The sequence below is a fragment of the Budorcas taxicolor genome, chromosome 17 (genome assembly GCF_023091745.1).
Source record: "Budorcas taxicolor isolate Tak-1 chromosome 17, Takin1.1, whole genome shotgun sequence".
NCBI classification, from domain to species: Eukaryota; Metazoa; Chordata; class Mammalia; order Artiodactyla; family Bovidae; genus Budorcas; species Budorcas taxicolor.
Genome location: NC_068926.1, coordinates 70,162,682 through 70,178,613, shown reverse-complemented (window position 1 = coordinate 70,178,613; position 15,932 = coordinate 70,162,682). Strand labels below are relative to the sequence as shown.

Genomic DNA, 15,932 nt, shown 5'->3' with positions numbered 1-15,932 from the left:
AATGTTGACAGTAATTAATAAATAATTATATATGTCAATTATAGCACAATAAAACTAGGAAAAAAAAGACTTATCTTCCTTTGATCTAGGATCATGCCAACAAGTAATTATTTGATAATGTGTACCAGTAAAATTCCCTGGTGGCTCAGCTGATAAAGAATCCGCCTGCAATGCGGGAGACCTGGGTTCAATCCCTGGGTTGGGAAGATCCCCTGGAAAAGGGAAAGGCTACCCGCTCCAGTATTCTGGCCTGGAGAATTCCACGGACTGTATAGTCCATGGGGTCGCAAAGAGCTGGACAAGACTGAGCGACTTTCACTTCACTTCACCAGTAAAATTAAAGTGATATATCATGAAATCTGACCTGTAGTGACAGTCAGCTCGAACACGGAGTTTCCACTCTCGATGGGAAACCCACCACTCTTCTTTCCACTCTTCAAAGACCTTTCGCAGAATCTTTTGTTCATAGTAAAGCCTACGGCAGTGAAAAATAAAAACTCAGAGACACACACCTGATGATGTTGGAGCTGATATCTATTCCCAAACTTCTGCTTCCTATGGTCATTGCTTTCTCACAGAAAACTGGCTCATTATTCGATAACACCAAAATATACATTACTTTCAATGGAAAAGAACCACACCCCTTTGCACAAGTACTTCCTTCTACCATCGACTCTCCATCTATTTCCTTTCTTTCCCAGAACCTCACTAAAATAACAGCAAATACTTTAAAAAGGTGTAAGCCCACAAAGAAAAAGAGACAACGATGTTAAACAAGAGACGCCAACAAATCTTAGACAACGGAAAGCAGGCAGGAGGGGGGGCAACTGAATCAACAGGAGAGAGAGAGCTCGGTTTCTGGGGGGCAAGAGGCAAGGGCATGGTGGCACAGAACCAAGAAAGGGGTGGGAATGAGCGGCATCAGAAGTGCAGAGTCCTGGGTTGGGGAGAAAACACAGGATTCTTTCGCAGGCCTGTAAGAAGAGGTTAGGCCCCTGGACCCCATTATTCACATGGGCAGAGACTCAGGCTTCTCTCCGGAGAGAATGAACCTGAGTGTCACTGCACCCTCCAACACCAGGCAGAGCTCAAGAGATGGTCCTAAACCAAGAGACTACACACCGAACAATGAGACCCACATTCCCCCTCCTCTGCCTGCCGCCAAGTCTGTAACCACCGCCTCCACTCGACTCCACCTCAACCCTGAAGGAGTTTGGAGGATTCTCTCCTCTGGGGAAAGCTGATCAGCCTAAGGGAAAAAGCTTTCCGATACTGAAAGATGGTGGTCTCCCAGTGAAACTGTCAAAAGCCTAAAGGGAAACCCTCAATTTACAAGTCCCTATGCATACAAGTATAATAGATGTATCTATTTCTAAATTTGAGTTTTAGTGCCTAACTCTTAAATGTGGGCTGACAATAAAAGGATCTCTGACGTTTGAGGAAAGGCTCTCACCTGCGACAGTGAACAAAGGCACACACAAAAAAGAAGCTTAGAAGAAAGAGAGCAAAAATCTTAAAAACGAATCACTATATTAACCTCAAAAAGTTATAAGCCTCGAGGATGTCATTATTATTATTTTTTGAAGTCTTTTGAATTTGTTACCATATTGCTTCTATTTCATGTTTTGGGTTTTTGGCTGTGAGACACGTGGAATCTTAGCTCTCTGACCAGGGATCAAACCCACATTCCCTACATTGGAGGGTGAAGTCTTAACCAAGGGACCGCCAAGGAAGTCCTTTTCTTTTTTTTCAAAGGAACATTCATAGAACAAAAAAAAAAGAACTCTTGGAAATTAAAGCTATGATGGCAGAAATTAAAAAAAGAAAAGACCCACAGATAGTTAAAACAAAGGTGACTGGCCTAACAATTAAAACAAAAAAGAGTCACAGTAAGGACTCTGGTTTTTACCGTCAGCAGGACAGGAAACAGCCCTTGTTCTGCGTAAAGATATTGACTAAGGACGAGGCCGGAAGCAGGAGTCCAGGGATGAGGCTCCAGGAGTCATTCAAGGGAGGCACGATGATGGCCTGAAGCACCGTGGTGGCAACTAGAGGTGCTGGAAAGAGCTCGAGTCTGCGTCTACTCTGAAGGCTGAATCAACCTAATTTTGGCATTTGGTACCGCAATTGGGGTGTGAGGGAATAAGAGCTAGTAAGGAGGACTCCCAGGTTTCTGACCCGAGTCTCTGGAAGGATGGGTGTTTCCTTTACTGGAGAGGGGAAGACTCGGCAGGGAGGTCTGTGAGGAACATCCAGACTTTGGCTATGGACACGCTGAGCCGTGACGTCTAGCTGGGGCAGGCAGCAGTGTCACGCGGGCAGCAGTCCAGAGTTCAAGAGAGAGGTCTGGGCGAGTGTGAACCTCTGGGGATCGTCTGGGATTTGATGAGGTTGCCAGCAGCGGGACGCAGACAGAGAGGCAGTGCATGGACTGGGGCTGTGGGACTCGGGTGAGGAGGGACCAACAGAAGAGGGCGGGAGCGGCAGAGGCGGAGGAGTGAGAGGGCGGCCACCTGGGGGCTGGGGGAGGAAAGGGCTTCTGAGAGGAGAGAACGGTGGGCTGGCCAGTGCTCCCGGGTGAGTCAAGCGAGAGGAAATTCACAAGTGACTTTAGCAAAAGTAGTGAACTTACCAAGATCAATGGTGAATCCTTCTTAAACGAACGAGGCAAAGAAATAGAGGAAAATAATGAAATGGGAAAGACTAGAGATCGCCTCACGGAAACTGGAGATATCAAGGGAACATTTCATGCAAGGATGGGCATGATAAAGGACATGATCAGTAAGGATCTAACAGAAGCAGAAGAGGTTAAGAAGAGGTGGCAAGAATACACAAAAGGACTGTGCAAAAAAGGTCTTAATGACCCAGATAAACACAATGGTGTGGTCACTCACCTAGAGCCAGACATCCTGGAGTGTGAAGTGGGCCTTAGGAAGCATTACTACAAACAAAGCTAGTAGAGGTGATGAAATTCCAGCTGAACTATTTCAAATCCTAAAAGATGATGCTGTTAAAAATCTGCACTCAAAATGTCAGCAAATTTGGAAAACTCAGCAGTGGCCACAGGACGGGAAAAGGTTAGTTTTCATTCCAATTCCAAAGAAGGGCAAGGCCAACGAATGTTCCAACTACCGTGAAATTACGCTCATTTCACATGCCAGTAAGTTTACACTCAAAACCCTTCAAGCTATGTTTCAGCAACGTGCGAATCAAGAACTTCCAAATGTACAGATGGGCTTTGAAGAAGCAGAGGAACCAGAGATCAAATTCCCAACATTCACTGGATCGTGGAGAAAGCAAGAGAGTTCCAGAAAAACATCTACTTCCACTTGACTGCCTACACTAAACCCTATGACTACGTGGATCATAATAAACTATGGAAAAGTCTTAAAGACATGGGATACCAGAACACCTTACCTGCCTCCTGAGAAACATGTATGTGTGTCAAGAAGCAATAGGCAGAACCAGACATGGAAAAAATGACTGGTTCAAAACTGGGAAAGGAGTACAACAAGGCTGTATATTGTCACTTTGCTTATTTAACTTGTATGCAGAGTGCATCATGCAAAATGCTAGACTAGATGAAGCACAAGCTGGAATCAAGATTGCCGGGAGAAATATCAATAACCTCAGATACGCAGATGACACCATCCTTATGGCAGAAAGCAAACAGGAACTAAAGAGCCTTTTGATGAAAGTGAAAGAGGAGAGTGAAAAAGCTGGCTTAAAACTCAACATTCAAAAAACTAAGATCATGGCATCCAGTCCCATTTCTTCATAGTAAATAGAAGGAGAAAAAGTGGAAGCAGGGCAGATTTTATTTTCTTGGGCTAAAAAAAAAAAAAATCACTGTGGATGGTGACTGCAGCCATGAAATTAAAAGACACTTGCTTCCTGGAAGAAAAGCTATAACAAACATAGACAGAGTATTAAAAAGCAGAGATGTCACTTCGCCAACAAAGGCCCATATAGTCAAAGCTATGGTTTTTCCAGTCTTCATGTACAGATGTGAGTTGGATCATAAAGGAGGCTGAATGCCAAAGAATTAATGCTTTCTAACTGTGGTGCCGGAGAAGACTCCTGAGAGTCCCTTGGACTGTAAGGAGATCAAACCAGTCAATCCTAAAGGAAATCAACCTTGAATATTCACTGGAAGGACATATGCTGAAGCTCCAATACTCTGGCCACCTGACGCAAAGAGCCAACTCATTGGTAAAAACCCTGATGTAGAGAAAGACTGAGGGCAGGAGGACAGGCAGACAGCAGAGGATGAGATGGTTAGACAGCATCACCAACTCAACGGACACGAGTCTGAGCAAACTCTGGGAGGACAGGGGAGCCTGGCGTGCTGCAGTCCACGGGGTCGCAAAGAGTCAGGCACAACTTACCGACTGAACAACAACAAAGTGACCTCACAAAAGTAAAACCAGTTTTGGTGGCAAGGTGGGAAACGAAAGCCTCGTGAGGTGGATCTGAGACTACAAAAAGAGGTGCTGCAGAGCCTGGGGATGTTCAGATGTGAGCTGAAGGGCAGCAGAGAGACGGAGAACTAGCTGCAGGCGGAAGCAGCATCAGAGAGGCTTCTTTCTCAGGACAGGAAAATAATCACATTATATGCTGGTGCAAATGATCCAGTAAAGAGGGAAAAATCAACGCAGAAAAGAGAGGGGGGAAAAAAACCGCGAGTGCGATGGCCTGGCGTAGGCACCGGGAAGTGCAGCGCCGGAAGACCTCGCCAGAGATGAGAACGTGGACAGCTCATCTGCCGCATGGCAGGGAAAGCAAGCCACGTGGCAGCAGACGCTGGCCGTGGGGAGGTGGAGTCGTCTCCTCTGTTACTCCTATTTTCTCAAGAAAAGAAGAAGCAAGGCCTCGGTTAAGAATGAGGAATAAATGTTGATAAACTACTCTAAATGGAAGTGATGTTTTTATCTACTTCCCAAATTAGCTGAGTAATTTTGTTCAGATCTTCTCTTCAGAAAGAGAAGTGACTACTTCCTACCTAAGGCGGCCTTACCTAAGGATCCATACTATTATTATTTTTGCCCTTACTAATTCAGTGGTTATTCTGGTTCCATATATTAATAGTAAAACATAAAACAACTATGGTTTATAGAAGTCAAAACATTCTCCAAGCACATAAAGGCATTAGTCTCAAACTTCTGGTGTGATATCATTCTCTTCTAATGTTCCTGACAGCGAGATATAAATAATTCAATATAGGAAAAAAAAAACAAAAAAAAAGCGGGGGGGAGATCAATACACCCAACCTTGCCCAAAGTTATAACCCACTTGATTTGAAAAGCGATTGCAAGTTGAAAATACCCACTCCATCACAAACTTCAAAGTCAATGAAAACACAGTATCAGAATTATAATTCTGGTAGATGCTTAGAGAACAAACTTTCTCAATTTTACAATTTGAGAAACAGAGGCCCAGAGTCATAACTTCATCTCAGATCAAGCGATTATCTAGGGTCTGGTTAAGAACCAAAACTCGGGTCTCCTAAAACCCAGCCCAGTATTCTTTCCTCGATCCCTGCCACCACTCAAGTGCAAAGAAAGGGCAAGAGTACAACATGAACGCTCTGATGCAGAGAGGCAGACGTGGGTCACAGATACCCAACACCCCCTGCCCAGCCTCTACTTCCTCACTAGCATCCACTAGAAAGGCTGGGAAGGGTTTTGTTCCAGCCTCTTCTGTAGCTAAAGAGTTCCATGACAGAGCTCCAGCCAATGAGACAAAAGCAGAATGCAGCTGGGGGTTTAGGCAAGTTTTGCCTTCCCGATAGAGAGACAGGTCTAGCTGATACGACCCTTCCTTGCCCTTTCTGTGCAAAGCCAGAACAGTCACCTGGCAACTATGCAGCGTCATCTCTGAGGATAAACGGCCAATATGCTCAGGATGGTGAGCTGAGAAGTATCTGAAAGTCTGAGTCTCTGATGACATCCCCAAACAGCTGTTGTTCAGTCACTAAGTCGTGTCCAACTCTATGCAACCCCATGGACTGCAGCACAGCAGGATTCCTTGTCCTTCACTGTCTCCGGAAGTTTGCTTAAATTAATGTCCGTTGAGTCGGTGACGCCATTAAGCCCTCTCATCCTCTGCACCCCCTTCTCCTTTAGCCTTCAACTTTCTCAGCATCAGCATCTTTTCCAACCAGGCTGTGAGAACAACCAAATCCTGATTTGCATAAGCCATCTTCTGACTTTCTCTAACTTGGAGTCAAATGCATTTCTAACACAATTAGCATCTCCCAATACTTGGTATACAAATAGGCATTATTTGCAGAGGTTTCCAGTTAAATGAGTCAAATTTAAGTTATAAAAAAATTAAGCAGGAAAAGGATTTGGGGAAGAGAGTGAAGGCAGCCACATAGTTTTTCAATCTCTGAATCCTTATAAAACACACACAGAAACCATGCAGAAAAAACAAAAACTCATGTATCAACTACAACAAAACCAGGTGCCAAGGTAACCCTAAAAACCCAAAATGCAAGCAGGTGAGGACAAGTCACCCTAGTCAGAGGACCCCCATTCGTAGAGAAGAAAGTGGGGCTCCTGGGCACCAGGCCTCTATGTCCTTCATTTCTTTGCTTGAGGGAAACAGCCTTCACTCGGCCTCCATGACCTTCCCTGAGGTTCCAATGGGCAGATTCAAGCAGCCGTTAATTAGGGAAGGGAGAGGATGGGAGACCAAGGAGAAAAGAACAGTCGAGAGCAGCCTTGGGGCAGGGTCCTGTTTCCCCATCAAAGGACCCACCTGACAGCATCTCTGAGCTGCTCTGTGGACATTAAACCCCCTTCAGGCGGGAGAAGTTAATGACTGATACACAGCATGCAGACCCCAGACCAGCAGGACCTGAAGGGTGATGACATGGACCCCTACTTGCCGCACCACCAGGCCATCGAAGGGTGTCCACGAGCTGATCACGCTCTCCTTGAACAACTATTATAAAGCCTGTCACTGTATTCCCCAAGTTGGGACACTTGGTTTTGAGGGATTAACCCACTGTGTCCCCCTCTGCCTGGCAAAGCAATACAGCTATCTTTTTCGGCTTCTCCTGGAATTCTGTGTCCAAGATTTGATCCAGCACCAGAGTACAGAAAGGCTGAGCTTTCGGCATCAAAAGGAGCAATGAAGGTGGTATCTGAGGAGCCTGAGGACAGGAGAACCTAAATCAGCCGGTGAGTAGTCACTGCAAAGTGCAGAGGCCCAACTTGAGGCCAGCAGCTGAAACAGGGAGGAGTTTTGTGCTCTCCAAAATCAGAGCTCACGTGAGAGCTGAAGGTGCTGACCTCAGATCCTACAGTCCCAAAACCAAGCTGACCCCAAAATCAGACAGGGATTCATGCTGAGGAGGAACTGCTGGGAGCAGAATAGACATTGAGCAGGAAAGGGACAAGGAGGCAAGGAAACCGAGGATCAGACCAGGCGTGGTTAAGAGGAGCAAGCCTTCACACCTGTGGACACCACGAAAGGGACAGAAGAAGGAGCTCTGTGATATTAGGAAGCTTAACTAAAGCTCACTCCTCTCTAAAAGTCCAGAAAAATTAATTTCACATAAAAAAGAGCAATAGAAAAGTAACTGAGGTCAAATTCTATACAAAGTTACTGTAGGAGAAAAGGAGAGTCACAGGCCTATGGACAAAAGATTCTTGACAGTCCCTTGGAAAGAAAGGAGATGAAACCAGTCAATGCTAAAGGAAATCAACCCTGAGTATTCATTGAAAGGACTGATACTGAAGCGGAAGCTCCAATACTTTGGCCACCTGATGCGAAGAGATGACTTACTAGAAGAGACCCTGATGCTGGGAAAGATTGAAGGCAGGCAGACAAGGGGACAACAGAGGAGGAGATGGGTGGATGGTATTATCGACTCAATGGACGTGAGTCTGAGCAAACTCCAGGAGATGGTGATGGACAGGGAAGCCTGGGGTTATGTGGGCCGTGGTGTCACAGAGTCTGACATGACAGAGCTACTGAACAGCAACAATGGACAAGATTATTCCAGAAAGACATGCCACAAAACAGGGGGGGAGAAACAAACAAGAAAACCACCAACCAGCCCTATAACCTATCTCAAAATGAGCTAAAAGACTTAAAAAAAAAAATAAATCCACACCCAGGTATATCATATTAAATCTTCAAGAAATAAGACAAACACTGAATCTTCAAAAGGTCAACAGCATGCAAATGCAAGTCAGGAGACAGTGGAGTATCTTCAAAGAACTGGGGAGAAAACTGGTAACGCAGACTTCCTGTAACCAGTGAGGTATCTTTCAAAAATGAAAGCAAAGTAAAAACATTTTTAGACAAAATCTGAGAGGATTCATCACAAGCAGACCTACTTTTTGATCCCTGGTTGGGGGAACTAAAATCCCACATGTTGCATGATGCAGCCAAAAGAAAAAAATATAGTCCTGAAGATTTTATAATGTAAACTGAATTAAAATCCCTTACAGTAGGGCACATAAATGGGGACAGTGACAGGCAGAATTAAAGTGACCAAAGGAACCTACCTTGTTTGGGGAGAGGGTAAAAAAACCAATTAACATTAGACCCGGAAAAGTTAAACACATGTGTTAGGGCAGTCAGTATAAGAAGAATGAAAGAGTGTATAACTTCCAAGCTAACACAGGGAAGGTAAATAAAATATTCAACTGAGCCAAAAAAAAAAACAAAAGACTTCCTGTGCAAGCCTGATTAGTTCTCCCAGGGGCAACAAGAAAGAAAGACACACACAAAAAAGATTTCCTTGAAGGCTGAAGAGCTCCCCAGGCAGTAAAGGGCAGGGCAGGGTCCAAGGGAAGGAGGAGCAGCAGAAGTGGGCTATGCCTGATCCCCAAGGCTGGGAGGAGCTGGTGCCACCCTGGGAGCTTCCCTGGTAAAGACCCAGGGAGAAGATGGGAGCTGCAAGGCCCTCCCACCAGGTATACAGGGAAAAAGATTTCAGAGAACACAGACAAGAAATGAATTTGTTCGAGAGACTCTGAATCAAGAGACCTTGATTTTCCAGGTCAGGAAAGCTACTCTGTCAGAAAAAGGAGAAGGCACAGCAAGAAGAGGGGGAAGGGGTGAGAACCCGTTAACATTCCAGCTTTTAAAAACACAGTATAGAATGGGAACGACTAGAGATCTCTTCAAGAAAACTAGAGATACCAAGGAAACATTTCATGCAAAGATGGGCACAATAAAAGACGGAAATATCATGGACCTAACAGAAACAGAAGAGATTAAGAAGAGGCGGCAAGAATACACATAAGAACTATACAAAAAAGGTCTTAATGACCTGGATAACCAGAATAGCGTGGTCACTCACTTTGAGCCAGACACCCTGGAGTGTGAAGTCAAGTGGGTCTTAGGAAGCATGACTACGAACAAAGCTGGTGGAGGTGATGGAATTCCAGTTAAGCTATTTCAAATCCTAAAAGATGATGTTGTTACCAAGTGCTGCACTCAATATGCCAGCAAATTTGGAAAACTCAGCAATGGCCATAGGACTGGAAAAGGTCAGTTTTTATTCCAATCCCAAATGCCAAAGGATGTTCAAACTACTGTACAATTGCACTAATTTCACACGCTAGCAAGGTAATGCTCAAAATCCTTCAAGCTAGGTTTCTACCGTACACTTCACTTCACTGAAGTAAACAATAGTTCACTTCAACAGTGAACCAAGAACTTCTAGGTGTACAAGCTGGATTTAGAAAGGCAGAGGAATCAGAGATCAAACTGCCAACATCTGATGGGTCATTGAAAAAGCAAGGGAATACCAGAAAAACACCTACTTCATTGCCTATGCTAAAGCCTTTGACTGTGTGGATCACAACAAACTGTTGAAGATTCTTAAAGAGATGGGAATACCAGACCACCTTACCTCCCTCCTGAGAAACCTGCCTGTGGGTCAAGAAGCAACATTTAGAACCCTACATGGGTGCTCGCTTCGGCAGCACATATACTAAAATTGGAATGATACAGAGAAGATTAGCATGGCCCCTGCGCAAGGATGACACGCAAATTCCAGTGAAGCGTTCCATATTTTTAGCCAGGACATGGAAACAACCTAGATGTCCATCAGCAGATGAATGGATAAGAAAGCTGTGGTACATATACACAATGGAGTATTACTCAGCCGTTAAAAAGAATACATTTGAATCAGTTCTGATGAGATGGATGAAACTGGAGCCGATTATACAGAGTGAAGTAAGCCAGAAAGAAAAACACCAATACAGTATACTAACACATATATATAGAATTTAGAAAGATGGCAATGACGACCCTGTATGCAAGACAGCAAAAAAGACACAGATGTGTATAATGGACTTTTGGACTCAGAGGGAGAGGGAGAGGGTGGGATGATTTGGGAGAATGGCATTGTAACATGTATACGATCATGTAAGAATCGAATCGCCAGTCTATGTCCGACGCAGGATACAGCATGCTTGGGGCTGGTGAATGGTGATGACCCAGAGAGATGTTATGGGGAGGGAGGTGGGAGGGGGGGGTTCATGTTTGGGAATGCATGTACACCCGTGGTGGATTCATGTCAATGTATGGCAAAAACAATACAGTATTGTAAAGTAAAATTAAGTAAAAATTAAAAAAAAAAAAATTAAAATAAACATCTTGGTAATTACAAAAAAAAAAAAAGAACCCTACATGGAACAACTGACTGCTTATCAAATGCAGATCAAAACCACAATGAGGTACTATCTCACGTGGGTCATAATGGCTGCCATCAAAAAGTCTACAAACAATAAATGCTGGAGAGGGTGTGGAGAAAAAGGAATCTTCTTACACTGTTGGTGGGAATGCAAACTAGTAGAGCCACTATGGAGAACAGTGTAGAGATTCCTTAAAAAACTGGAAACAGAACTGCCATACAACCCAGCAATCCCACTGCTGGGCATACACTCCAAGGAAACCAGAAATGAAAGAGACACGTGTACCCCAATGTTCATCGCAGCACTGTTTATAATAGCCAGGACATGGAAGCAACCTAGATGTCCACAGGCAGACGAATGGATAAGAAAGCTATGGAACGTATACACAACGGAATATTACTTAACTACAAAAAAGAATGCATTTGAGTCGGTTCTAATGAGGTGGATAAAATTGGAGCCTATTATACAGAGTGAAGTCAGAAAGAAAAACACAAATATAGTATATTAACACATATATAGGGAACTTAGAAAGATGGTAACAACCCTATATGCAAGACACCAAAAGAGACACAGATGTAAAGAACAGACGTTTGGACTCTGTGGGAGAAGGCGAGGGTGGGATGATTTGACATAATAGCCCTGAAACAAGTACATTATCATATGTGAAACAGATCACCAGGCCAAGTTCAATGCAGGAAGCAGGGCACTCAAAGCTGATGTGCTGGGACAACCCAGAGGGATGGGATGAGGAGCGAGGTGGGAGAGGGGTTCAGGACGGTGGACACATGTACCCCCGTGGCTGATTCACGTCAATGGATGGCAAAACCACCACAACACTGTAAAGCAATTAGCCTCCAATTAAAATAAATAAATTTTTTTTAATCTAAAAAAAAAAAAATTGGGAAAGGAGTCCAACAAGGCTCTATACTGTCACCTTGCTTATTTAATTTATATGCAGAGTACATCATGTGAAATAGATGCACTCTGATGAATCACAAGCTGAAATCAAGATGGCTGGGAGAAACATCAAGAACCTCAGATATGCAGATGGTCCCACCCTAATGGCAGAAATCAAAGAGGAACTAAAGAGTCTCTTGATGAAAGCGAAAAAGGAGAGTGAAAAAGCTGGCTTAAAATTCAACACTCAAAAAAAGAAAGATTATAGCACCCGGTCCCATCACTTCAAGGCAAACAGATGGAGGAAAAATGGAAACAGTGGCAGACTTCATTTTCTTGGGCTCCAAAATCACTGCGGATGGTGACTGCAGCCATGAAATTAGAAGACCCTTGCTCCTTGGGAAAAAAGCTATGACAAACCTAGACAGCATATTAAAAAGCAGAGACATCACTTTGCCAAAAAGTGTCAAAGCTGTCTTCTCAAAGCTATGGTTTTTCCAGTAGTCATGTACGGATGTGAGAATCAGACCATAAAGAAGGCTGAGTGCCAAAGAATTGATGCTTTTGAACTGTGGTGCTGGAGAAGACTCTTGAGAGTCCCTTGAACAACAAGGAGATCAAACCAGTCAATCTTTAAGGAAATCAACCCTGAATGTTCACTGGAAGGAGTCATGTGGAAGCTGAAGCTCCAATACTTTGGCCACCTGAAGGAAAGAGCTGACTCATTAGAAAAGACCCTGATGCTGGGAAAGACTGAAGGTGGGTAGAGAAAGGGGCGACAGAGGACGAGATGCAAAGGATGGCATCACCGACACAACAGGCATGAGTTTGAGCAAGCTCTGGGAGATAGTGAAGGACAGGGAAGCCTGGTATGCTGCAGTCCATGAGGTCAAAAGAGCTGAACATGATTTAGTGACAGAATAACAGCAACCTTCTCAACGGCTCTCAGCTCCCTGAAACATTTCCTACACTGGCCCCTCCCTCCTGCCGTGACCCCAGTGTCTTCCCTGTGTGGTCCACTCTGGGCACTGCAGCCACAGTGATCTTCACCAGCACCCACAGCAGTAGGCGGCAGCCTGGACAAACTGAAGCTGTGGGACTTTCACTTGACTATATTTCATGCCCCTCGCCAGTGTCAATTTTTCCCTAGGTTCTGCCCCAGACCAGGTCAATCTGTTAGTCTCAACAGGGACCTGAAAGAGCTCATTTGCCTCTCCTGGGCAAACACTTCTTCCCCCAGAGGGTCCTGGCTGTCCTGGTTTACTTGTGATTCCTCTATAACATCCATTCAGCCAGACTAGTAAGTGTTAGGCTACCATTCTATCATCCTCCCCTCCTGGCGGCTGGGGAGGAGCAGACGGGGAATGCAACACACGCTACGATGAAGGTTACACACGGGCTTCGTACAAAACAGAAACCGAGGATGAAACTGGGGGAAGTCTGGTGTTCTGAGCTAATACTACCTGGCTTTAGAGGGAAACACTCTTCCAAAAGTCATTCGCATCCACAAATGAAAGTACTTTCTGGCCACGCATCTGAAAGGAGGAGAGAAAGGACACACACATTTAAGAACTCCATCTGGTTTGTATCATCAATTTTCTGGAAAGGAGACGGAAACTTAATGGTCTCAGGGGGTGGGATGCTAGCGTGAGTCGAAGGTGAATCATAGATAATCCTGCATCACACAGAAAAAAAGGGGAATTTGCTGTATGGTGCAGGGAGCTCAGCCTGGGGCTCTGTGACAACCTAGAGGGGTGCGATGAGATAGGGTGGAAGGTGGTAGGGAAGTTCAAGAGGGAGGTGATATACGGACACCTGTGGCTGATTCATGTTGATATATGGCAGAAACCAACGCAATATTGTAAAGCCAATTATTCTGCAATAAATATAAATTTTTAAAAAATAGCACAAGATGGGACAGCTTTAAAAAGCTAAAATTGAGCAGATTATTTTTAAAGATACTATTAATATACTCTGTCCATAAAGACTTCAGAATTGAGGAACAGGAAGTATATGCTAGTGCTTTTGCTCACATTCTTCCTGCCTGAAACACCTGGCAGAGGCCTGGCAAGTGCCCACTTACCCAACAAGGTTCATCTTCAATGCTCACTCCTATGTGAAGCTTTCCTGGGCTCTCCCCAACCAAACAGAGCAAGGAACTAGCTACTCTCAGCCCTGCTCCAGCCCCTAGAGTAACGTTATGATGCAGAATCCCAGGAAACCGCTCACAGGGTGCCTGTCATTCCCTCTGCACACTGAGCCTGAGAGCAGGGACCGTGGCTCACAGTATCCCCAGAATACTACCTGGAGCACACAGGAAGGTGAGCTTGTCTTGGCCAGTTAACCTCCAGGTTCAGCCTGGAACACTCTCCTTCCTCCTGCCCTTTACCTGCCTTAATCTTACTTACCCTTCAGGACTCAGCTAAAGCCTACCTCCTCCAGGAAGTCACCACTGCCAATGCTGGGCTGGTGCGGCTTTTCTCGCCCCATGAGCCTGTGGAGCACATCCGCCCTCCTCACAGCACTGTCCACACTTCACTGTTGTGGCTTGTCTGCCAAGCCTACTTGATTTTACATTTCCGTGAGCTCTTGCACTAGGAATGTCATATTCACCTTATACGCTCAGCATCTAACACAACACCTGGCCAGGCAGGCACCTGATAACTTTTTGCTGAATAAACAAAAGGATACCGTTCAAAGACCTAACCAAGAGTAGCAGAAAATGATCATTTTCTTGGACCACGTTTAGACTTTTTCTGGAAGACTCTTTATAGCTTACATATTGTGGGGCACAAGTGGAGACCATGAATGAAAACACTCGATGATGGTTTCCACATTTGCAGATTCCTAAATATTCTGAACATTCTGTCATGGCGAACAAGCACTGCGGTCTCCAATTAACTAAGATAAGAGAGTAAGAATCACCCCCTTGTTTTAACCAAAAAGGGGGAACAATGGCCCAGACCCTGAGGCAGGGAACCCCTGGCAAGCTCACCTGACACGCAGTTCTCTTAGCCGGCCCCTTCGGGTCCGGGCCTGGGAGGGATGGTATTTCACTGGCTGACTGGCCCTAGATCCCTCACTCCGGCTCCCAGAGAATGCAGAGGATTTCTTTGTGGACAGTATCTTTGGAGAATAAGGCTTCTTTACTGCACTGTCCCTAAAAGACCTCAAATTTGAGGAGAAAAGGGGAGAACCAAATTATCTCTGCACGTGATGCAAATATCTTTCAACATATAAGTGAAATTAAAAAGATAAGCTCATCAAGACAGAAAGGTAATAACTCTACTTCAAGGACAATAAACTGCCCAATCTCTGACAAAAACATCCACCCCCCAGGCTTCCCTGGTGCCTCAGTGGTAAAGAATCCGCCTGCCAACGCAGGAGACATGGGTTCGATCCCTGGTCCGGGAAGATCTCACATGCTGCACAGCAACTAAGTCTGTTGTGCTCTAAAGCCCAGGAGCCACAATTACTGAAGCCCAAGCGCCCTAGAGCCCGTGCTTCACGACAAGAGAGGCTACTGCAATGAGAAGGCTTCGCACCGCAATTACAGAATAGCCCTTGCTCACAGCAACCAGAGAAAAGCTCGTGTGCATCAACAAAGACCGAGTGCAGCCAAAAAATAAATAAAGATTATTAAAAGAAACAAAAAAAAAGAAATACCCACCCCATCTGGAGGTGGGCACTGCTAGATCAGCTCTAAGCAGAAGCTACAGAGCTGCAGGGCACCTGGGAGACCTCAGTCCTAACACACACTTCTTTAAACGTGTCGTTTAAGGGGAATCATTTTCAAGTTAGAAACAGGTTTCTTCATGTAGAAACAACTAGGAATGATTTCAAGGTTAAGCGACTTTTACATCAATGTGAAACTACACACTTTGATGAAACACTACATTTATGACTTTTAATCCCATTTTAGACACATTAAGGGATCTTCTTATTGGCATGAACTCATGATTTTAAAAGACACATGTCAGAGATCGGCCTGCAGGAAATACCTAGTGGCAACATCCCATCAGCAATGAGCAAACGCAGAGCTCAAATATTGCTTCTAAAATGCCACTGCCTACTCAGAGGAAGCGGCAGTGCTTGGGAATATGGCTGACTTTCAGGTCTGAGACAAGAAAAATACAAGACAGGCTGGACTATCTTACTGGATCAGAAAGTAAATAAATGTTCAAAGAATGACAGGAGAATGTCGAAAGGACACAGGAACCAGCTGAAAAGGGCTCCCACTGGTCAAATCTGGGACAATTTTGGCAGTAACAGACTAGAACCCACCGAATAAAACAAGAATCCACAAATCCACACTGAAGCAAGTAAATGAGTCAATAAATAGATGAAGAAAAATGGGAAGCTCTACTCTGC

The 15,932-nt window shown here is 44.7% G+C and overlaps 1 protein-coding gene and 1 non-coding gene across 2 annotated transcripts in view; one reads left to right on the top strand and one right to left on the bottom strand.

Annotated features, from left to right (window-relative positions):
• Positions 1-15,932, bottom strand: part of SFI1 (SFI1 centrin binding protein) — an 83,964-nt gene that overhangs the window by 55,093 nt on the left and 12,939 nt on the right. The window contains 3 exon segments of the mRNA XM_052654476.1: positions 365-475; positions 13,025-13,096; positions 14,557-14,730. Of these exon segments, the coding sequence (XP_052510436.1) occupies positions 365-475; positions 13,025-13,096; positions 14,557-14,730 (357 nt within the window).
• Positions 9,935-10,043, top strand: LOC128062668 (U6 spliceosomal RNA). The gene has a single exon (XR_008200823.1). It is a non-coding gene; the product is annotated as a U6 spliceosomal RNA (small nuclear RNA).